We start from the raw sequence: 24,069 nt of genomic DNA, 5'->3' as shown, positions 1-24,069 counted from the left end.
TCTTTAGATTTAAATATGGAGACGACGTGATAATAAAAGTATTCCTCTTACCGTAAAAAAAAAAAAAAAAGAGACAATAAATAAAAGTCACTTGCTATATACACCCCTATACTCCTTTTTTTGTTGATTACCCGTTATGCGCCTTTTTCTTATTTAAAAAGTACACCCCCTTGTACCCCTTTTTTTCTTCTTTAAACCCCTCTATTGTCTACACCACTTAGTTAGACCCCCCATTTTCCTCTTCTTCCTGCCTCGTCTAGGGTTGTTATCTCCTCTCTTGTTTGGCAGCTATTCTTTCCGGTGGTTCCATAGTTCCGTTGACGCCTTTCCTTAGTTCCTCTCATTCGAAGTTGTAGGGACAGGTACGTGAGCAAACATAATCTCCCACTATGAAGTTTTATAATTTCTTCTTTTTGTGGTGTCTAACATAGCATTGAAAAAATACATGGCTAAATACAAATATGCAGGGTGTTTTGGTTTTATATGTGCTCAACCGCTTTTCTTTTCGTGGCTTAATCTGTATGTTGCACCTTTTCTTTGTCTTTTTGTTCTGTATCTTCCTCTTGCTTTCTATCACTCCTTGTGTGCACGTGAATAGAAAAAGCTGAAAAGAAAAGAACTATTCTTGAGTTTTTGCTGTATATATTGTAACCCAAAATACGTGTTTTTGGTTTCTAGAATTTCAATTTCCCACATATTGTGTAGATTTTTCTGTAGTCTGTGTTCGAATGAAGCCTCTGCTTGTACAATCCAAATTTTCTTAATTATAGATATAAGCATTGTGTTCTGGTCTATTCACCCTGCTTGTACACAGTAACACAGAGGGTGAAACAGAAAATTTTAGGCAAAATTAAAGAGCAGGATATTTTACGATCTGTGATCAAAATGTAAATATGCATTCTCTCATCTCTGCTCAATGATCATATACTTTTTAGTTTTCCTTAGGATCATTTATTAATCCGACCCCACCCCCATTCATATCTATTCCCTTTCTTGTTAACTAGGATGAAGCTCACTCTGCTCAGATAATAGGTTAAGAGAAGGAAAAGATGAGGAGAGGGGAGTGAAGCAGTTAAACACTTGTACCAAATGTGTAATTGTTCAATTTAAATTTGCATGCCAACTGTTTTTGCACATCTTTCTCACTTTGCCTTCATGTGAGCTAGAAATGCCTTTGCCCATTGTTCGCTACTCCCTCTTATCTTTTCAAGTTGTGTTTTCCTTTTTATCGATGAGGTTCTCTGCATTTCTTTGACATTTGGGGTTCTATTGTTGGTTTAGCATGTTATAAACAGTAAGGTCATCTTTTGATTTCAAGTCTAATATTGAGCAGTGTTGCTTTGTTGGTGATTCCCAGTGTAGTAGTATGCATCTAGAACTCTAGAAGTAGAAACTCATCTCGACACCACTCTCTCTATCTCACTCACAACTCAAACAGTCACAAGCAACTGTTGGCATTTTATGCCAATGCAGACTATGTAGTACAGTTGGAGCAACAAGCTTTTTTCTCTGTTTTATCTGTATAAATATTGGATGGATTTATCGAAAGTGTTAGATTGCATAAATAATACATACATCTCTTGTGCAATGCAGCTGTGCAAGGTGGATATGGAATGCGTGGTTCAGGGAATTATAGAGACACAGGTGAGTTTATGTTTTTGTTGAATAGTTAATTGGAAATTGCTTTTTCTTTCAAGAATATGGGAGATGTATTGGAATTAAATTGATCTGGCTTAGCCATCTCTTGATGTTAGAAATTTTAGATGCAGGATTTGGCTATTATAAATCATCCTGTTTCATGTTAATGCCATAATCTCTATTTTCCCACTCGTGTTTTAAGAATGCTGAATGTGATTGCTTGCGTGTTACTTGCATTTAATATTTGAATTCTACCCATGAAAAGTAACTTAATGCTCTAGTAACCCAAATGCCCGAGGCTCTAGGCAGTAAGGAAAAGATTGAGTAGCCACCTGAATGGACCCCTTTCTCAAATAAAATGCATACAAATGTTTTAAGATATTTTGTTAGTATGTTATGTTAGTATTGCATTTTTTCAGAAGGAAACTTTCATGTTTTTGGCTGTGTGAGACAACCTTGGCGGTTAATATTTTGTTATCTTTTGCAGCATGTTGAGGCCTTGGAGATTCTTCTTCAAGGACTATGTGGCGTTCAGAGAGAACGATTGAGGATCCATGAAATATGCCTCAAGAGTGGTCAACATCTAGGTGAGTGTTTTGTTTAAATATTTTGCTATTTTGTGGCCAACAAAATTTCCATATGTTTTTGCTGCTATGAAATTTATTTTATTACTAACAAAGGGGAAAAGAATATCATTATCCTGGGAAAGACAAGTATGATATAATATAACTTACATTAGGAACCTGGGAAACAAACACCCATACAACGAAGCCTTCAATTTTAATGTGTCTAAGAAGCAAGCCCCTGAGAATATGAGAGCACATATGAGATGAACAGCACCGAGGATAGAGGAAAAGAGCATTATCCTTCACCCTACTCCACCAAAGCAGAAAAAAATAGTGCTTCTCTCCAGAGCCTTACCCAATTTACTCCCTCCCAAGTCTCCAAATGCAATTTTGGAAAATTGCTTCAAATTATGAGGAAATACGCAGGATTCCTTGGAAGCCTGGAATTTGTAGTCCAGAATGGCATGTGTGCTTAGCTTCTGGCCACTGTAAAATTATACAACTTAATATTTTTTGTATGCTGTTTGCACATAATGTGTAATCTCCGTTAAATGTTCGTTTCAGTATATGCAGTGACATTTTCATTTAGAATGCATTTGATATGCTATCAAGTGAAGGGCTAGACAGTACAAAGTTCCAAAAAATTAAAAAGTAAAAATACCCTCAATTTAGCTAAACCTCATTAAAACTAACCCCAATGGAGAACAGCCAGCAAGCCACCAATCAGGCTCATACCCAACGTGAACTTTACTCCATATCTAGAACTGTTTGCAGCTGTGCTATGTATGGACCACCAAACGGCAGACAAAGGAAAATAATTTGATGTGACTTGGCTTCTTGAGCTGTTTTTAACTTGTACTGTTCTTCAATGTGCATCAAGTGCACCCTTAAGCATTTTCAGTGGACTAGTATGTAAATGCCATGTGCCATGCTCCTTTTTTGACAAATAATGGTATTTTGTATTGACTCAGTTTTACATGTCATGGTGTTGTTTCTCTATCTGTTCTTTGAAGAAATTTATACTTGTCCAAGAGGAGGTTTATTCTGTATTGCATCTACAAGATGGAGATTTAATGTTTTCAATTCCATAATAATTCCCTGAAGTCCTCAACATTATTGTGTACTTTTTGAATTAGTTAGTCTATATGTCCAGTTTTCTTGAGTATATTTTGACTTTTCTCCAATTAATCATACAATTTTATGGTCTTTATTTCTAGGTACTGTAGCCTCAGAGGTTCGACTGTTGTGTGACCTAGAGCAAGCTGAACCTTCGTGGTAAACCATGCAACTTCACTATCAAAAACTCAATACAACTTTTTTCCATAAATCATATACACATTTAATTTATGCTTGATGGGTTGTTCAGGACTGTTAAACATGTAGGTGGTGCAATGAGGGGAGCAGGCGCAGAGCAAATTTCTGTTCTGGTTAGGTCAATGGTGGAAAGCAAAACAAGCAAGAATGCACTGCGCATGTTTTATACACTGGGGTACAAGTTAGACCATGAGCTGTTGAGGGTGGGATTTTCCTTCAATTTCCACAGGGGTGCACAAATCACTGTAACGGTTTCATCAATCAATAAAATGCTGAAGCTGCATGCAACTGACGAGGCCGTGCCAGTAACACCTGGTATACAAATGGTTGAAGTAACAGCACCTGCAACTGCTGAAACCTACACTGAAGTTGCGGCTGCTGTGTCATCCTTTTGTGAATACCTTGCACCGTAAGTTTCTTCTTGCTTTCTCAATTGCACATTTTTCTATACTAAGTGCAAATATTTTACTCACCTAGAACCTGGAGCTACTAGTAACCGGCAGGTTTACTATATTGTGAACTTCATCCATATTTGGCTAACGGGTCATAGATTGAATAACTTTGTCTTGCTTGTTTGGTATTGCTCACTTATGACTGTCTAAGGTCGTCTTACCATCATATTAGAATTAGTTACTGGTTGTCAATTTAGGTGGATAAAATTAGCAACCCTTTGAGTTTGCAGAAAAATAATCATGCTTTTAGAATGTTCGTTCACATTTATCATTTACATATGTAACTGTTTGGTGTGAATTTCCCAGGCTTCTCCACCTGTCGAAACCAGGCATTTCAACCGGTGTTGTTCCTACAGCTGCTGCAGCTGCTGCATCTCTGATGTCTGACGGTGGGAGTACAACGTTGTAGTGGGACTGTACTGTTATCTTTATAAATGCACACTTGACAATAACATGTGAAAATTTAACGTAGGAACATGTGAAGTTCCATGACCCCACTTGCTTACTTCATATAAAGAGAAGTGAATATTAATTTTCACTTGACAAGAACATGTGAAAATTTAACGTAGGAACTTGTCTTCGGCCTTCCCATAAATCAATTGAAATTTGCACCTACCCTTTTGTTTTGTTTTATTTTTTGTCTGTACTGAAAATGTATAAGTTATCTTTTAGGAAAATAGCCCACGATATGAATGAAAATCAAGTGAACGTATGCAATTATGCACCTACCCTTTTTTTTGAAGTGTTTATGCGCCTACCCTTCTTGACTGATTTTTACTTTTGTGATAAATATACTAAAGATTTTGTTCTTACATCAAATTGAAAAAAAACTAGAGACAAAATATTAAATATGATTGAATAAAAGTTAGGTTTCTGCTTTCTTTATCATTATTCACTCACCAAACTGATTATCTATTTATTTTTTTACCTTTTTTGCAATCATATATTCATTAAAAATATAAGAAAGAATATTATTTTTTAATTATTTTTATATATAAAGAGCTTAAGGTTTAAATAATATAATTTTTATGAATAAATGAAAATTAATATTAAATTTATATAATAACTAACTGAACTAATAATATTCTTAATTAAAAGTTAAAGGATTTAAGAAAAACTAAATTATTTAAAAAGAATAAACAAACATTAAATATGACAAAAAAATTAATTTGGGAATTACATCAATTATCATCAAATTTCTTTAACATGATATAGTATTCATCTTAAATAAAATTAAGCATTACATTAATTTATACTAATAATAAAAAGAATATTTCTATTCGATGTTTATATTTTATTGGATAATTTTATTATTGAATTACTTATTAATTTTTTTTTTTAAAAAAATCTAACTTACAGTAACTTTCGAATATTTTTATATTGTTAATTTTTTTATTCTGTCATTTTTTTATTAATATCCTGTGGATCTCATTGCTTGTATATGGAAATTGCTACCTCCACGGCTAGCTGGTTATGTTATTATTTATTACTCAGATAAGATTACATTTCAAAAAATTGGTCGTAGAACACGTGTCTCCATTTTGTTTGTATTTTACCTATCTAATCTAATTCTTTTTATACCCAATCTATTGATCCATTGATCTATTAACAATAAGCATGCCCCTTGATTCCTTCGTTCCTTGTCCTGTACTTCCATCAAACACAACATTCTCTCAGTCTCACTGTTGTAGTTAGAACAATTATTATTGGGTATCAATTCATATACGTATTATGTGGTTTATTTATTATATGATTTATTGAGATCAAAATGTAATTCTAATTGAAAAATCATAATTTCCGTACTTAGCTTTTGTGAGTGGAATATTGGTACAAGTTACTTTTCCTTTTCTTATTTTCTTTGTTTGTAATCATTTCATTGACTTGACTCACAGCCTGGCAGCCAATCAAATAAAGTAAAGAAGGTCCTTCTATCAATTTATGCACTCACCTATTTCACTTGGACTGTTCTTGACCAACCAAAACACTTCACTTCATCTGTGTCCCTCTGCAGATGAATTTGTCATTCTGGAAGCAAAACCAACCATCATGCTGCAAAAGGGGAAAGTTTCTTAACTTTTCTTCTACCATAATTGATTCTTATTGCTCACTCCCTTCTCTTTCTCCTCTTCTCTGTCTTCTCTTCCTTTATGTTACTGTTGCAGTTTTTGTTTGTTGGAGCTGGACCAAATAACTCTGGTATTTTGAGTAGTTATTATTTAATTTTTTTAAAATTAAAACCCTTTTTTCGGACATCTGATACTTTCTCTTTTATTCCAAGATGTTGTTGCTAAATGCTCTGCTATATTATATGGTCTGGGTATTTATTCATCTCTTGAAATATCCCTAATTAAACATTTCTAGCCTTCAAAAATGGAGCAATATAGAACACTAGACAGGATATTTTTCAAGTTTATTATTATGAAGAAAAATCTCATATTAATTCCAGAAAGCAGAAGAAGGTACACAAGAAAATGAAAAACTTCTATTGTTTTTTTTTCTTTTGCAACTGTTTTCTGCACAATGGCCTTATATACAGTAATTCTTTTGGATTTGAGTCATTGGTGTTCCAATTTTGAAGACATGATATAGATTTGCAAAAATTAAAGAAATGTTTCTCATCTCATTTTTTTAGTTTTAAAAAGTAATTTTTACCATAATTTTATACCACTTACCGGTCAATTCCTCGTTTAAAATCTATCCGGTTTTAATTTTCTTTCCAAAATAAGTGTTATAGAAAAGAAGAACAAAAAGAGATGTTTTATTTTTCTCCCTCATGTTTTCTTTGCTTTTGCTCTTTTTCAATCTCTTCTTTAATTTCACACTCTGTCTTGCCCTACTCTTCATAGTCTATTGTTTAATTACATTTTGAAAACTAAAAATAGAAAATAAAATTCATACATACCCTTGACATTTTTATGGTGTTTCTTACAATTTCTTTTTAACGATTACTACAAATTATGTAAACTGACTAAACTTGTATATTTTCAGAGGGAGAACATTATCCAAGAATAGGTGTGCTGAAATTTCTGGCGTGCAGAAGACCAATAATCAGACCATAAAGTTTTTACCGTTTTCAAATGATAGGCGTGTAAGTATATGAAATATAGTACTGTCACATGTTACATTACCCAGGGACCCACCAGTGTCCATCTTTTTTCCTTTGTTGATGTCAATTAGTTGTGTGAGTGTTTATCTGTCTAGGAATCTCAGGATATTCCTTAATTAATTAGATCTTCTCCAACCTAACTTTAGGGATTTGGGTCTTAATATATATAGAAATCCCAATTTACTTTTGGTCGGTTGGGTGATGGGTCATAGACTCATGGTGGAAAGAGTGTTGCTATTGGCCTCTACTCTAGTTGCTCTTGGTCCCTACCTAGAGGAGAAAAGCTTATTCTGCCCCATTTGAATGTTCCCATCCCTTCCTGGCACTTCACTCCCTCTTCTCTCTTTTGCCTCCCTTCTCCTCCCAACCTCTTCTCTCTTCCTCTTCTTCTATTTCCCAATTCCTCTCCTTAACTCTCCTCCTTCACTTCCCAACTACGTCCAATCCATCTCCAACTCCTTTGAGGTATCTTTTTATTTCCTTCTCAAATTCACATTCAACGGAATTGTAATTCTGTTATAAACGTATCTACAATGAAATCTTAATTTCGTATGTATTTTTTTCTGGAAAAAATATATATGGAATCATGATTTCATTACTTTTTTTTTGTTAAGAAAATCACAACATAATCATGATTTCATTGTGATTTTAAAAAAACAACACAATAAAATCAAAATCATAATTTCATTGTGTTAAGGGGGTGTAAAAAATAACAACGGAATCATGATTTTTTTGTTATGTCTAGGGTGACAAAAAGATTTACAGAATTGAGATTTCCTTGTATATCATATAACCAAATCATGATTTCATTGATTTTGTTATGCATTTTGTTCAATGGAATCATGATTGTGTGAGAAGAAAATTTTGGAATAAGAAAAAGGAGCAGCCCCTTGATATGGGCCAAAAGTAATTGAAATGAGATTAATAATTTACTTCCTAGTGGAAATCTCAAGGTTATTTATTGAGCCCCTCTCCCTCCCAAAAGCAAAAGCAAGAGAATAATTGTAACAAAACAAGGGAAAATAAAGTTGTCAAGTTTATAGGTATTTATGTTTTACCTATCAAATTATGTTTATATATATATATATATATATATATATATATATATATATATATATATATATATATATATATATATATAATATTTAAGGAATGTTAATAATACATTTTATTTTATATTCTTTTTATTTATTATTAGTTAAAATTTATTAAAAAAAATACAAAATCAAAATAGGAATTCATTAAATAAAAAATAAGATCCATAAAAAAATTATGATTTCCAACCAATTTTTAGTCAATAGTAGAAAATTTATTGAAGAACATGCTAGAGATTGTGGCGGCATTGGTGTTAACATTTCTCTACATTTTCGTTATATAATTCTCTTTAAAATATTTAGTCATTTAGCTAGTCATGTTGTATACATCTTAACATGCATGCATCTTCAAAATTTAGTTTTAATTTTAACTGTGATTCACTTTCAATCAAGCTATATCACTTTTCTGCTACTACAGGACTCTGCTTTTATTGACACATTCTTTTTCTTTGCTTTTAGGTAAGTCCTAACAAGTCATTTCTGACTTAGAAGATTGTCAAAGCATCCCTTAACAGGGGTTTTTGAGCTAAGTTATTGAGCTCAAGAACCACTGTTTACCAGATCTACTACTACTTTTGTTTAAGAGTTTTTCATGATGGAGATTCAATTTTAGGGAAAAAACTCCCAAGAATTCCTTTTTTTTCAAAAATGTTATTTTTTTTGTCTATTTTCTAACTAATTTCGAGTATGAATCCCAGAAAAAATAACCCAAGAATTCAAATTGGGGTTTACCACCAGAGCAAAAAATGAACAGAATTCTTACATCTTATGTGACATTATAGGACTCATAAAGTGATCCAAGAACCTAAAATGGATTCTTCCACTGAAGATGCTTTTATGCTCTCATATCTGTCGAGCTTTTTAAAGTGCATGCTTAACTAATTACTGAAAGATGTAATATTGTATTGTATTGTATGTTGTCTTTGCAGAAAAATGGCCTTAACACATTCAACATCTTTCCCACGAATGTTTCAGAGGGCTGGTTCAGCTCAGTTTAGAAGGCCTCTCCTTCATTTGGTGTCCACTCGTAAGTTCTCTGTCCCTTCTTAATTAAAATCCTACCAATTAGTTATCTTCTTTTCGTATCATGTTGATTTTTTTTTTCTTTCTGTGGTTGCACAATCTGAGATTGACAATGGAAAATATAAAAAAAAAGGAAAATAAAAGTAGTACTGTATTAGGACATTTGCTCGTATTAATATGTAATAATTTCAGTAATACTTGGACAATCAAAATCATTGCAAAATCCACCTCATTTTTATGATCATATACAATTTCGGCTACTATAGTTACTATAGATCAACCTCTACCTACCTCTTTTTGAAACAACATTTAGTTCTCCATAAGCCTAGTTCTCTATAAGCCTAAGTAAGGTAGCTTAATGAATAATCATAGAAGACAACTGATAGAATCACAAGCATTTGTAGTAACTTTTGACAGTTGGTACCCTTAATTTCAGAATTTCCTCTTATTTTTTCATCTTAATTAGAATAGTTTTCAAGTCGGGAAAAGATAACCAAATATCAAGTCATAATTTCAATAGAAGGTATACATACTCTAGAGCATTGAAAATTTTATAACTTAAATTGATGAGGAGAGTCCAACCTAAAATGTTCATGAGTCATGATTCAAGTACCACATTAAATTTCTCACTCTACTCAATGTAGGATTCATACAAATTATTACCTCTATTAAGAGTTGACGTGGCTTCACTCCATGCACACTAACCCAATGATAACCCTTTAATTTTTCCTTTATATTAATATCTTCACTCATCTATCAATATTTGGTACATTACACATTAATCCAGCCTTTCCATAGCCCAACACTGAATGAAAGTACCAATTGTTATGACTTAAAAGCACAAAAGAAAATCAAACATAAAAGATTAGTCTATTAGATGAGTTAAGTACTACATTAAGCTTCTCATTCTACTGAATGCGGGCCTTGGAAAACTCTTTTCATATGTCAGATGGCTAATCTACACAAAACTATTAATATCATCACTCCATGAGTAACTATAAATTTATAATCCCTTAGTGGATCCATAGATCGCATTAGTCACTAAAAAATTCATATGTAGAGAGAATAGGATAGAATTTGATTGGATCAAATGTTTAGACCCTAAAGTTTTAACACTTAAATTGACTTGTTGCAGAAGAATCAAGGCACAGGTACCTCACCCAATGTGTTCCCCTTCACAAAGCAGCACTGGAAGGAGACTGGAAAGAGGCCAAGAAAATCCTTGACCAAGACCCGGCGCTGCTGAACTCCGCCATAACAAAAGGATGGGCAACAGTGCTCCACATTGCGGTCGGAGCAAACCACGAAAGCTTCGTGGAGGAGTTGCTGAAACTAATGTCGCGTGAAGACTTAGAACTGCAAGATATCAAGGGTAACACTGCATTCTGCTTTGCTGCAGCGGTTGGAAACGTGCACATTGCTGAGAGAATGCGCAGAAAAAATGCATCATTGCCAATGATAAGGGGTGGAGAAGGAGTCACTCCTCTTCACTTGGCTGTGTTACAAGGAAGAAGTGAAATGGCTTGGTATCTGTTTGATAAAACTAGAGAAACACTCTACGATGATGATTGGTTTCAAGTGTTTCTCATTTGTGTAAACTCTGGACTTTATGGTAAGCATATTACGCACCTAACATCTTAGTTTAAGTTTTAGAAATTTTCAACATTCTCTCATTTGAGTGGTTTTGAAAGATTTTAGGACTAAATCCATGTTTGGTTTCAACATGTTATTTTGGTCCCTCTAAAAACTTATTGAACATAGTTTTTATGTTTTTCAAATTTAGTAATTTTGATCCAATCATGAGTCTAACATGTATGCTGAGTAATGTGTTAACCTTGTATGCTAGTATTTTTTTTTTTTTTTTATCTATGTACAATACATCAATAAGATTTTTTAAGGAACCATAATTACGTAATCATAAAAATAATAGGAAACAAAAGTGGATTAAGCCGTGATTTCAACAAGGAAAAGAAACTTATACTCGAGTTGCTGATGAAAGTCCAAATTGTTTAATGTTTGATTAATTGACTTCAGAAGAATAGTTTTAGTTTAATTCTTTAAACGGCTGATTCCTTCTCTTATAATTGCGAACCACAAATATATCACCGTATCAAGTACGTAAAACATAACTAAATTAAGCAGTGTAATCTTGGTAGAACAACAGAACATGGGTGAACACCCTCATTAATGGTGTTGTCACCAGAGTTTGGATCTTTTTGCAGAACTGGCCCTGGAAATGCTCAATCAGAAGGAATCGCTAGCTTTTGCACGGGGTGATAACGATGAGACAGCTTTGCATGTTTTGGCTCGAAAGCCTTTGGATTGTGGTTGCCGAAGTCCGCTACGATATCCAAAACACGTCCTGCATTTGTGTAAGCCATATAATCACTTCTATTAGGAAATCATGACGCTTTCCAATTTGTTACTCTATTGATCATATATAAATGCTAGTGATATTCTTCTCTCTGGGTAATCTCTTTCTGATATTTTATCTATGAAAATTTATTGAAAATTAGAATATTAATTTTGATGGATCTCAATTTTTATTTAATAATTTTCTTTCTTGATTGATATTTTGTAAGTTTGTATAAATTTATTATTTCTTTATTTTCAATTGCCTGAAAAGAACATGTTTCTGTTGTTCTTTCTCCAACATTTTTTGATCTCTAGTAGACTCCTTAGTCGAACTCAGATGAAGTTCTGATCATTTGTCAGGAAAATAAGAACAAGTAGCTCTTGCTTTCTAAAAAATTCTTCGATTTTTTGCCGCTTCTCACTCTCTATGAACAGTCAGCACATTGAGAAATATTCCAGAAAGTATTTTGGAGAGTCAATCTGATTCTATCTCTGTTAGTTCTGATTGAAGAAATGACTTACTAAAATTAATAATGTCTAATACATCTCGATCAATAATATAAAGGATATAAAAAAAATGTCATTACATTCGTCTTTTGACATTTATTTTTTATTGTGTTGGTAGTCGTTATATTCTTTAATTATTGCTTTACTGAAAATCTGTCAGGCATACACTAAAAAATCAAGTATGTTCATAAGTATTGTTACTTTTGATATAAGTATTACAAAACTCAACAATTTTACTAAACATCACAATTTATGATTAGAAGATAACGTAATGATAGATTGATAGTCCACCCTAATTAATTAAATTAATTCGCTTTATTGTTCCTTGAAGGGGTTTTTTGACAACAGTTAACTTTTTCATGAGAGACAATTTTCTTTTTGTTGAATACTTTTTCATGAGATAACTAACTGGTCAAGTTGTGTGCCCTAGGCAAGAACATGAAGGACCCTCCGGTCCTCAAACTTACAAGACGCGTGTGGGATATATTTCTTACCCTCGATGACTCTAAGATGATGACTGCAATTAGAGAACCATCTCAAGTAACATTTATTGCCGCAGAAGTTGGCAATTTCGAGTTTCTATCTGTGATTATGAGCACTTATCCGGATTTGATTTGGGAATTGAATACGATGGGTCAGAGTATAATTCACGTTGCTGCCTTGCACCGCCACGCTAGCATATTCAATTTGATACACGAAATTGGCCCAAGCAAAGATCTCCTGTTAACATTTTGGGATGATGAAGGCAGCACGTTACTCCATTCTGTCGCAGAAATAGCACCAACAGATCGACTTAATGTAGTTTCTGGAGCAGCTCTTCAAATGATGCTTGAGTTGACATGGTTTGAGGTATGGTCCATACTCCAATCTTCTTAACTTTTATTTCCATAGGAATATAACAGGTTACCATTTTTCATTTTGAGAATAAGAAGTAAGCAAATGTAAATATTTTATATTCTTGAAAATCAATAATACTTTGGAATGGTTTTCTCAAAATTTAGGCATAACATTAATTAGTACATCATCATATTCTCAACTTCACTCTCCATTCCTGTGATAAATTGAAAAAAATACAACCTTAAGATGCATGTATACTTCAATTCCATGAAGTAAAAAAATAGTTATACATATGACATCATGCACTCATACCCTTGATGTGGCAGGAGGTAAAAAAGAACATGCAACCATCATATATAGAGAGGCCAAATCATGAAGGCATTGTTCCTAGAGAACTATTCACCGAGCAGCATAAGGATTTGTTGAAAAAGGGAGAATCTTGGATGAAGCGAACAGCAAGTTCTTGCATGGTTGTTTCAACCCTAATTGCCACAGGAGTGTTTTCTGCCGCCTTCAGCGTCCCAGGTGGTACCAAAGACGATTCAGGATCTCCCAATTATTTGAAGAAACATTTGTTCACGGTATTTGCAATATCAGATGCCTTGGCATTAACTCTTTCTACCGCCTCAACCCTAATTTTCTTGTCCATACTCATCTCAAGATATGCTGAGGAAGATTTTCTGAGGTCATTGCCATTCAAGTTGATATTTGGACTAGTGTCACTATTTCTCTCAATAGTCAGCATGATGGGAGCATTCAGTAGTGCTTTCTTCATAACATATTACCATGCTAAAACGTGGGTTGTTCCTATCACCATTGCTGTATTTGTGTTGTTCCCAATATTGTTATTTATATATCTACAGTTTCGTCTCTGGCACGACATAGTGTATTCTCACTACATGTGTGGTTCTTTGTTTAGACCAAAGAAACGCATGATTCACTAGAAACATTGAGTACAAGCTCAATAATTATTTTTTTTTTCTTTTGTCCGCGTGTTATAATCTTTTGTTTTTACTGATGCTCAAGATGATGATTGCATGGGTAATTAAAAAATAAAAAGAAGTTAACCCATAAAAAAAAAAAACGTTCACTAAATCACACAAAAGGACAAAAGTCTAGTTCTTGTCATGGTATTTTTCTTATCAACTTTTTTCCATGTGAAAACATGCATATTCTTATATATGACTCCAAACATAAGTAAAAGGAGTGGATTAGACTTTTTATTGGATTACATCATTGTGGACACTAATAATTAGGCTTCTTCTAAATATTATTATTATAAATGTTCTTATGCACAACAACTATTCTTGTGTTCAGTTAGTTGACCACATGTCAACCATTTATTAGACGGATCACAATTGATGTGTGGTCCCAAATCATAGTACAATTTCTCCCATGTCCGAGCATATCACACTCATGAATTTTTATCGTTGGACAGTGTATAGTAAATTAAGATTGAAAATTAGAGAGGAGAATGAAAGTGGACAAAGACATCGGTAGATAATGAAAGAATAACATAAAGTACTCAAATATAAAAAGTCACCGAGATCTCATACAAACTACTCATACGCCATCACTAAACCAACTTTAATGGATATGGTGCAAGACTAACAAATATATAAAAACTAGCGTGTTGACTCATGCTTGGCAGGCATGATATTTACTTATATTTGTTAGTATAAAAAAATAAATATTTTAATAAAACTTTGATAAAAATAAAAATTCATTTTTTTCTGGTTAAAATTATAGAGAAGTTAGTAATTTTGAAAATAATTAAAAAAATAAAAATAAAAAATCATTTTTTTCTGAAACAAAAAAATCAATTTGTATTAGGTTAAAGAAAAATGTAACATATGCGTAACCTAGAGGACATGTGATATACCTTGTCATTAGCATTTGTCTGATACTATCAAAATGTTGATAAAAGGTTTGTGGACTTTCTGGGAGGTTCATTGATGTCTTCTTGAGGTAACTCCTACTTGGGCTACTGAAGTACCTCTTACTATTGTTGAGGTAACTCTTGTGAAAGAAGATTTTGTGAACATGACTCCCAAGTCACCTAGAGATGTTAGCTAAGAAAGAAAGGAGTAGGGACGACCATCGTGAAGCCTAGGTGGTGGTGGGAGTGTTTAGGGTGATAGTTGGTGGTGTAGAGAGTACTCTCTAACAACATAGGGGAGGTTTTGGTATAGATTATGTAGCTAGTGGTGTTAATTGATCGAGTGTAGAGATCCTAAGGGTATTTGAAATTATATAATTTTTCTTTATTTTTAATTACTCTTACACTTTCTTTAATTATTTAAAAAAACATTACTTCATTACTTAGTGTTTTCCTATAAGAAAAATTACTATAAATATTAAAAAAATTATTAACTAAATTTTTATTCCTTAAAATTTTTTTAATTTTGACTTTTAATTATTAAATAAAATATTGATTGGTAAAGGTCCCTAAAGTTTTTTTTTTTCGTTGTAACTATTAGCCCTTGCCGTTAGGGAATGTCGGTTAAAAGTTGAGATGGCGGTCTTAGAGACGGCCACATGTTATTTTTTATTATTTAATGGGACTAATCATTTTTTTCAGCTAAAAACCACAAAAATGCCTCAAAATAATGTTTACTAATAAAAATCCTTTTTTGTCTATTAAAACCTCCCAAAATTTATTCAAACCATAATACAAACTCATGTTCTTCCCAAATCAAACCCAAGAACAAACAACAAACCTCAAAACGCTACAAATTAAACACAAATCCATCTAAATCAAACTCATTCGTCTAAAGTCATTTCCAAGCCCCATCCCATAAGGAAAATAGATCAAGAAACCCAAAAATCTCAGATCTCGTTAGTGACATCAGTCCAGATTTCACGAACACTATCCAATATTAGGGAGGTCGAGTCGTTGGAGATGTCCGCACATAACCACCGCACCACCATAGCCTGTGACTCGCACCCCCACACAACCCATCACCGTCATCACCGCCGCACTCATGGTCTTCGAGATCTGAAAGAGAAGTTGAGAATGGAAAAGGCGAGGGATGGGTTGTTTGAGGGTCTCAGAGATGTGACGAAGGTGAGAAGAAGTTTTCCTTTTCATTAGTGCAATATTATGATGCTGTACACACTTATTAGTCGTTTATCCAATATATTAAGCTGACTTGTAACAGTATCTTTTTTTTGGCATTCATTTTCATTGTTCACTAGCTACCGTTGACGACCTAAGTCTCCGGTTTACATGCATTGCAACATCATTATAAAAAAGCGTGTGTTTGAGTAATACCCTGGAATGTGCAATACATCCCAAAGCCATAGAGAGTAAGGAAAGAATATTCGAAAGGAACGTTCTTCATCATTTCTTCTATTGCCGTAGAGCCATTTTCTTTCTAATTCTATATATCCTATAAATATCAACTCCACTCCTTCTCATTTAACACTGCAACACCAACCACCATCATCTTCTTCTTCTTCGTGCTTGTTTGATTTTCTTTAGGGGTTCCCCGAAGACTGTTTAATCAAAAGCTCCGAATTCCATCTTCTGGTTTCTTTTTCTCCATTCCTTTTTCCTTTTAACTTTGGTGTATAACTTTAACCTGCACTTGTTTCAACTTTATTTTCTTCTCTTTTCCCTACATATTATGGACACCCTTTGAGTTTACGTGGGTTTTTTTCATCCACGTACTACTCCATCAAGAACTCAACCAGATCTATATATGCATTAATTTCTTAACTTCCCTTATTGAAATATTTCCCATTTATTAATTTTATTTTCCCACAATACACTTATTGGTGTTGTTGATAATTTTTGTACAGTCAATTAAGTGGAGGAGGAAAAGTTGCCGTCAAATGTTCTACTTGCAGGTACGCGCACCTTTAACACTTTCTTCATTAGGTTGAAATTTGAAATTTCATTCACACGTTATGGAAAAAAAATGTACAATAATTGACCACAACTTATGAGTGGAACAAACAAGCAAACATGGATTATTCTCACTGGTGGGGTTGTCCCGTTAGGTTTACTTACTCCTGGCTCCTACTCCATAATTTTAAAGAAAGTTTAAGGAGTAATTTAACCCTTGTGGCCTTGTCTAGCTAGCTAGCTACTTGTGTGCCTTAAAGGGTTAATCATACTTAAATGTCTTTTGATTTCTTAGATGTGCAAGTGGTCCAAATAGTAAAAAATGAAAGAAACCGTCCATACCAATATATGCATCAATTATTCTTGTTTGACCTTTATCCTTTCTTGTTCTTTCTTCAGTTAACAGAGTTTTTATATTCTGAAAAATCCTATAAAAAAACACATTATTAATTAGTTACGAGATTTTTTCATTATTTATATATTCTGTTATACAAAATTATACTAGCTTAATTACTCCTGTCTCACTTCAATTAGGTATTCAATTTTCTTTGGAAAATCCTTATCTTCCTTGAGACATTTTCCCTATTCATGACACAAGTATCTAAACGTCAAAAATTAACACGTATTCACTTTGTGCGAACTCCGTACTCGACTGTTCCTTTCACGGTTTTTTAATGTTGAAGTAATGATTTCTCAACCACATGTATGATGAGTCTAATATGCAGCATAAGAACTAAATGCTTTTCAGAGTCTAAATATGAATGAAATTAAATTTTCACTCATCTGGGGATTCACGCACAAGAATTTCTTAATGTGTATTTGTTTAAATGTATTTAGTGGAGAAGGAATAAGAGAAAAACACTTACGAAGGGGTCATTTTATTCTTAGGTTGATGATTGTGTGTGTATTAAGAAAAAAAATATAATCAAAATTCACATTTCATTGAATATAAGATTTTAATTAGTATATTTTTTTGTAATATTTATTTACTTCTTTTTTCTTTCTTATTCATCCAAATAAATAAATTAATAAATAATAATATTATCCAAATAAATAAATTAATAAATAATAATATTTTTTTTCATATCCTATATATCCATCTAAATAACATATTTTTCACAATATTTTTCCCTTTACATCCTTCCTATTTTTTCTCATTTATTTCTTTGTTCATATTTCACTCTTCGTTAGTATAGGTTTGGGAGACAATCATGCATTTATTATTTTAGCAGGGTTAGGACAAAAGATCATATTTCATATACTTTATTTATGTGTAACTACAAAAGATAAAATATTAATGAAATCTTATTTGAGTGGTGAAGATTTAGAAGAAAAATACACATGATTTTTTTAATTAGTTATATGACGACGCTAAATAAATTTTATTTATTGTTGACATTCCTGGACATAATATAGTATAAGAAAATATATCATTGTAGGTTCCACAGTTGTGAATTTGATGGATAATATCATCACTGAAGGGCATTCTATTTCGAGGCCACCATATTTCAATGGAAGAAATTACACCGAGTGGAAGGAGCGTATGAAAATATTCATACAATCCGTTGACTTCAAGCTATGGCTTCTGATAAAAAATGGACCAAAAGTTCCAACAAAGCTAGTAGACAATGAAGAAGTGGAAAAAACTGAAGATGAATATGATGAAGAAGACATGAAGAATTTGGAATTAGAGGCCAAAGCAAAAAATATTTTACATTGTGCCTTGAACCCAGATGTTTTTGAAATATTTTCAGAGGGTCCAAATACATCCAAGCAAATGTGGGACGAGCTTGACAGGGTTTTCGACAGGTTAAGAATCTTTAATTTGTAGATTCAAAATTTTGAATTTTGATAATTGCTGAATGCTAATATTGTTTATAGATTTCTAAACGTATATAATAATTAATTAATTACGTAATTTGCAACCTTCGATTTGACAGGGAAAGGACTGGTGACAACTCATCAACTCCACAAGGACAACTCTCCAGCGATCCAACGGCACCAGATACAAGTCAATTTAGCTCTCCTGATCTTTACTTTTTACAGGAAACAAGTACGTACGGTAAAAAATTATTTATTCTTTTAATTTATCTATTTTTTGTTAAAAACTTCTAAACTTATTTTCCTTTTTTCAATAAAAAACAAATAATGTTAATTAATAAAATAAACTATCATTTTCTTTTTTTATAATTAAGATAACTAGCTCCAAATTAAAAATTAAAAAAATATAATTGTTATTATTCTCTTTGCATATATTATTAGTTAAGTAGAAAGTAATTGGGTGAAAATAGTGAATTGATGATGCGTTCCAACAATCTTAAATACTACTAATTAATAATTAATTGTCAACATGATATGATTAATAGATAGCTTATTTTATGTATGTGCTTAAGGGTTCAATAATCATGTTGTGTGTGTGAAAAAAACATCAATTAAGAAAAAACAACCACTTAAATGAATTTTAATTCACTCAAAATAAAAATTAACCAATTTTTTTAATTTTTGTAAATTAGTTTAAAAAATGTATATATATATATATTTGTATAGACCATGGATATCCTTTTCACCGTAGCAATCATATTCAAGTCTTATAAATAACTTTGGATGGTTATATATTTAATACTCAAACTTAAAACGTTAAGTTAGCTAGAACAACCCCATTTTTTTATAAAAAAAAAGATATATTTTCTTCTTTCTTATATATAAGACACTTAATTGTCAAATTCTTCAAAATTAAGAAAAATAATTAATTTATTTGATAATAATAAATTTATAACTTTTTTTAAAAAAAATTTGTCATTAATATTCCTCTCTACTCCAATTACTTGTGAATATACTTTCTCACTTCTTTTAATTAATACAATAAATATCATAAATTGGGTACTATGAAAACAACAAACATCAATTCATCTTTGGGTATTATACAAGTTGAGGGAGTACTGTTATACTCAAAAAACCAAATATAAACGTACTGAAAGACTTTGTAGGTGTCCTAAACATTAGGTTTGTTTCAGGGGAATCCATGAACAAATTTCTGGAGCTTTGTGTGCCCCTTCACAAGCTTGCTCTAGAAGGCAATTGGCAAGCAGCCAAAGTCATCTTAGGAAAAGATAGTAGACTGAAGCACGCAGCAATAGCAGATGGTTGGGCTACACTTCTGCATGTTGCTGTAGGTGCTAACCATGCTTCCTTTGTGAAGGAGCTGCTGCAAGAATTCGACAACGATCAATACATCTCGTTGCAAGATTACCGGGGCAACACTGCCTTCTGCTTCGCTGTTGCATCTGGAAACATGGAAATTGTTGAATTATTGAAGGGAAGAGATCCACACTTGCCAACAAGAAGGGGTGGAAGTGATTATATCCCTATTCAGTTTGCTGCGATGCAAGGAAATTGCGACATGACACGCTATCTATACGACATCAGCAAAGAAGCGTTCGAGGATACGGACAAGATAATGTTGTTCTTTACTTTTATCAAGACCGGCAACTATCGTAAGCATTAATTATTTTAATTGACACAATTTTTTTATCAATAAAAATATTAATTGTTAGAAGGTTTTTCATCATTTAATCCACCTTATATCTTATCTTAATATAATTATTAATACACGTTTAATCCATTTGCTAGAATTTGTTAACACAAATTTTGTAAGAATTTCTTTTTATTTAGGTTGGATGTTACTTTTGATTTTTATGTTTTAGTGTTTTGGTCATTTTAAAAGTTTAGTTTTAATCTTTTATTTTTTTAAAAGATTTTATTTTTATTATTTTCAACAACAATATTAAATATGTTTGACAGAAAAACATGACATATCTATTAAAACTGATTATTAAAATATTGATATAACATGCATCTTAGGTAAAAAGATGTAGTTTCCAACGATGTAACTTAGGTCCTTTGAAATTTTAAAATAATTTCAATTGATCCAATATCTTCCAGACATGGCCTTAAAAATGGCAGATGAGTGGGTAGAGCTAGCTTATGCACGAGATGATAATAACGAGACAGCTTTGCATCTCTTGGCTGTAAATCAAAACCCTTTGGATTCGTGTTGTCATTGTCCAGAGATGGAAGGTTCCTTCCGGATCAACCCTGGTAAATTCTTACGTTCACTAGTTATAAGGAAAATTCAGACAAGTGGCTTGAGTTATTTATTTATTTGTAGAGTTTTCCAGATTACCTTGCTCTTTTACACTTCTTTAGTTACAAGAAATCAATTTGTTTTTTATTGCAGACACGAAACATGTGATGTTTCAATTGGTTAATTTTCTCTGGAAAAAAATTCTCCAGCACAAAGACCATTCGGAGGCAATGAGAATCATAAGTGAGCCTTCTCAACTATTATACGATGCTGCAGAAGTTGGTAATTTTGGATTCTTGTCAGAGCTTATTAGTGCTTACCCTGGCAAGATCATATGGGAAGTGGACAACAATGGGCAAAGTATAATTCACACAGCAGTTTCATATCGCCATGCTAGCATCTTCAATCTCGTACATGAAATAGGGTTCATTAAGGATATTCTAATATCATATATTGTCAAAGAAAACAACACTTTATTGCATTTGGCTGCAAAGTTAGCCCCACCAGATCGACTTGCAATAGTTTCTGGAGCTGCATTCCAAATGTGCCTCGAGATCATATGGTTTGAGGTAACCCCTTTATTTCATTGACTTTGAATGCTTGCATTTTCACACGCACTCTGCTTTCACAGCACATCTGCATTGTCATGTGTTTGAAAATTCTTTTCTCGTTGCGTTTAGGATAAAGTATTTTTTACTCTTTTCTTTAGTTTTACATTTTTTCAACTTATCCCTGTATCTTTTATATCAATAAATTCTATAAAGTTTAGCCTAAAGTGAACAATTATATAACCATAGTTAAAAGCTAAAATTACGTACTTAACAAACTAAAGAAGCAAGGAGGTTTAATTTGTGGTATACAATTCTTCTGTTAAATGGTGCTTATTTGTTTGATATATGCTTTAAGTAAGATCTTAGATTCAAATCTTGTTGATAAAAAAATGTGATTGAAAAGAATTTTTTTTACTAAAAATAATTAAATTTTTCAACAAAGATTAGTATTTCGATAAATCTGCATGATTGATACCCGTTAAAGTACAAACACATCTCTTATTCAAATTGTCATTGTGTCATACACAAGCTTTTAATATTGACATATTGTAACATTTACTTGATACTTATTTAATACTTTTTATTGTCTAATTTAAAATTTATTTTTTTTATTTGAACATTGAAATTGTTATCTTTACACACTCATAATTTGAAAAAAATATAAAAGGTTGGTTTTAAAAAATAAATATATCATCACTTGATATTTTGTTATATACTAGACATTAACCAAGTCAAAATGTCTATCTTGTATTATGTATTTGCCTTAGAAGTTTTACTTCATAGGTTGATATTATGTATGAATGTTATGGTAATTAAAAAATAGATTATTTAGATATCTATCCATAAAAAAACAAAAAAGGATAGGTTTTTTATTAAATCAGTTATGGGTTGATCAAAATATTTACATTTTGGACAGATCATAAATGGATTAATCATTTATTTTTTACTCATCCATTATAATTCTATCCAAAATTTAGTCAATCTATCTGTTTGTTGATCGTCCATATATGCATTTGTTCCCATATATATTATTTCTAATTATTATGCCTAAAATTCTAAATTGTAATTATTGAGGTTTATTCACAAAAGTCATCTATACTAACTCTTACATATATTTGACAGGAGGTGAAGAAGATAATGCCACCATCGTTCATAAATTTGAAAAACTCTGATGGTCTAACTGCTCAACAATTATTCATAAAGGAGCATGAAGGATTGCGGGGAAAAGGAGAGGAATGGATGAAACGCACTGCTGAGTTTTGTATGCTTATATCAACCGTTATTGCCACAGCGATTTTTGCTGCGGCAATTAACATACCAGGTGGTATTGATGATGACACAAAAAAACCAAATTATTTGAACAAAGCATCATTCCAAGTATTTGCAATAGCAGATGCAGCTGCATTCATCTTCTCAGCAACTGCAATTTTGATATTCTTGTCTATTCTCATCTCGCGATATGCGGTGTACGACTTTCACAAGTCACTGCCCTTGAAGTTAATATTTGGACTGATAACTCTGTTCATCTCCATAGCATGCATGATGGTTGCATTTGGAAGTTCCTTCTTCATAACCTACTACTATGGTTTGAAGGTGCTTCCTGATTCAATTGCAGTACTTTCGTGTCTACCATTGCTTCTATATGTAGGTTTGCAATTTTCATTATGGTCAGATATCATCTACTCAACATTCTATTGTAGGAATCTATTCAAGCCAAGTAAACGTATGATTTACCTATCCACTACAGAACTAGAGGAGGCATATAATCAGACCATATTTTGATTTGTTAAAGTTGTAATATATTATCTCGACTTAAAAAACTACTGCTTCCTATCCTCGTTACAAGGTCCAATGCAAGTTAAAAGTGTAACTTGACCGTTTAATTTTATAAGGTTTAATCTAAAATATTTTTCAAGGCAAATTAGTTTTTCACAGAATTATCCTTAATTAAAATTAGTCTTAGAATGATGTGTAAGTGAAAAAATGTATGACCATGTCTAAGCGCTGTTGTGTTACAAAAATTTTGAGATGGCCAGGGTCCATTCTCCACGGCCATGCGAGACTATTCTACGAAGTTGTTCACCACAGTCATGGTTCATGAGTGTTGTCAGTCACTTAAAATTTCCCTTATAAATAGTGATTTTTAAAACAGAAATCACTATATTTTCCTCTGAGCGCGATTTTGGGAGTTTTTCAAGGGAGAATAACACTCTGAGAGCATCCTTGACTACAGAGGAGCTTGAAGATCACAATTAGGATCCTTTGTTGTAAAGTCCCTTCCTCTTTGCAATTTAAACGTCTTCTCTTATGATTTATAACTTTATCATTAACACGAGTTGCTAGACCCTTTAGTACGATTATGACATAGTCCTACTCTTCAATTAAATATATCTTCTCGTTTTTTATCATTTACTTCGTCCCGTCCTTTTCATAATCCTAGGCTTCTCATTATAATTGTTTTCTCACAAATTTTTCTGCTTTAATTATTCTTTTTGTTCAAATAGTAATTGATCACAAACCTTTCTTTAGTTGATAAAAGTTAATTTGTCTAATTATTTACTAAATTAATTATTTGACAACCTAACTAGTTCTCAGGATTTAATATCTAAACTTATGGTCCACTGTCACACACTTCTGCATAAGACTCACTTGTCTTTGTGAAAACTTAGCAATTTTATTCTTAGTTTTTATT

General features: G+C 32.4%; 3 protein-coding genes across 12 annotated transcripts; all 3 read left to right on the top strand.

Annotated features, from left to right (window-relative positions):
• Positions 1 to 201: 201 nt before the first annotated feature.
• On the top strand, positions 202 to 4,603 carry LOC114425740 (mediator of RNA polymerase II transcription subunit 18-like). Of its 4 annotated transcripts, XM_028392695.1 has the most exons (7): positions 202 to 362; positions 468 to 519; positions 1,594 to 1,644; positions 2,126 to 2,225; positions 3,422 to 3,479; positions 3,571 to 3,927; positions 4,277 to 4,603. In XM_028392695.1, exons 3-7 carry the CDS (start codon positions 1,609 to 1,611, stop codon positions 4,377 to 4,379), a joined length of 654 nt encoding a protein of 217 aa, XP_028248496.1. In that variant the 5' UTR covers positions 202 to 362; positions 468 to 519; positions 1,594 to 1,608; the 3' UTR covers positions 4,380 to 4,603. The 4 variants fall into 4 exon arrangements, with proteins under 4 accessions (XP_028248496.1, XP_028248495.1, XP_028248497.1 ...); XM_028392694.1 differs by lacking the exon at positions 468 to 519; XM_028392696.1 differs by lacking the exons at positions 202 to 362; positions 468 to 519 and adding an exon at positions 682 to 887.
• Positions 4,604 to 5,913: 1,310 nt separating this feature from the next.
• Positions 5,914 to 13,878, top strand: LOC114367542 (ankyrin repeat-containing protein ITN1-like). 2 transcript variants are annotated; one of them, XM_028324741.1, is made up of 7 exons: positions 5,914 to 6,166; positions 6,959 to 7,058; positions 9,100 to 9,197; positions 10,329 to 10,805; positions 11,416 to 11,565; positions 12,486 to 12,904; positions 13,219 to 13,878. In XM_028324741.1, the coding sequence occupies exons 2-7, from the start codon at positions 7,048 to 7,050 to the stop codon at positions 13,834 to 13,836; spliced, it is 1,773 nt and encodes a 590-aa protein (XP_028180542.1). In that variant the 5' UTR covers positions 5,914 to 6,166; positions 6,959 to 7,047; the 3' UTR covers positions 13,837 to 13,878. The 2 variants fall into 2 exon arrangements, with proteins under 2 accessions (XP_028180542.1, XP_028180543.1); XM_028324742.1 differs by lacking the exons at positions 5,914 to 6,166; positions 6,959 to 7,058 and adding an exon at positions 7,074 to 7,541.
• A 1,703-nt stretch (positions 13,879 to 15,581) lies between these two features.
• On the top strand, positions 15,582 to 23,817 carry LOC114366837. Of its 6 annotated transcripts, none has more exons than XM_028323845.1 (8): positions 15,582 to 15,959; positions 16,697 to 16,744; positions 18,182 to 18,551; positions 18,683 to 18,795; positions 19,757 to 20,236; positions 20,685 to 20,840; positions 20,980 to 21,395; positions 22,500 to 23,298. In XM_028323845.1, exons 3-8 carry the CDS (start codon positions 18,202 to 18,204, stop codon positions 23,157 to 23,159), a joined length of 2,175 nt encoding a protein of 724 aa, XP_028179646.1. In that variant the 5' UTR covers positions 15,582 to 15,959; positions 16,697 to 16,744; positions 18,182 to 18,201; the 3' UTR covers positions 23,160 to 23,298. The 6 variants fall into 6 exon arrangements, with proteins under 6 accessions (XP_028179646.1, XP_028179643.1, XP_028179645.1 ...); XM_028323842.1 differs by lacking the exon at positions 15,582 to 15,959 and having other exon boundaries at positions 16,150 to 16,744; positions 22,500 to 23,180; positions 23,209 to 23,817; XM_028323844.1 differs by lacking the exon at positions 15,582 to 15,959 and adding an exon at positions 16,150 to 16,424.
• Positions 23,818 to 24,069: the final 252 nt, after the last annotated feature.

Source organism: Glycine soja, chromosome 9 (assembly GCF_004193775.1).
Source record: "Glycine soja cultivar W05 chromosome 9, ASM419377v2, whole genome shotgun sequence".
NCBI classification, from domain to species: Eukaryota; Viridiplantae; Streptophyta; class Magnoliopsida; order Fabales; family Fabaceae; genus Glycine; species Glycine soja.
This window is presented reverse-complemented; position numbering and strand designations above follow the sequence as displayed.

Bases quoted from the DNA above. Each gene is read 5' to 3' on its own strand.
- LOC114425740 (XM_028392692.1), top strand. From the start codon at position 1,534: ATGGATTTATCGAAAGTGTTAGATTGCATAAATAATACATACATCTCT. The intron at 3,480-3,570 runs GTAAACCATGCA...TGGGTTGTTCAG, and splicing joins GAGCAAGCTGAACCTTCGTG to GACTGTTAAACATGTAGGTG. The intron at 3,928-4,276 runs GTAAGTTTCTTC...TGAATTTCCCAG, and splicing joins TTTTGTGAATACCTTGCACC to GCTTCTCCACCTGTCGAAAC.
- LOC114367542 (XM_028324741.1), top strand. The intron at 9,198-10,328 runs GTAAGTTCTCTG...GACTTGTTGCAG, and splicing joins CCTTCATTTGGTGTCCACTC to AAGAATCAAGGCACAGGTAC. The intron at 12,905-13,218 runs GTATGGTCCATA...TTGATGTGGCAG, and splicing joins TTGAGTTGACATGGTTTGAG to GAGGTAAAAAAGAACATGCA.
- LOC114366837 (XM_028323842.1), top strand. From the start codon at position 18,202: ATGGATAATATCATCACTGAAGGGCATTCTATTTCGAGGCCACCATAT. The intron at 20,237-20,684 runs GTAAGCATTAAT...AATATCTTCCAG, and splicing joins TATCAAGACCGGCAACTATC to ACATGGCCTTAAAAATGGCA. The intron at 21,396-22,499 runs GTAACCCCTTTA...TATATTTGACAG, and splicing joins TCGAGATCATATGGTTTGAG to GAGGTGAAGAAGATAATGCC.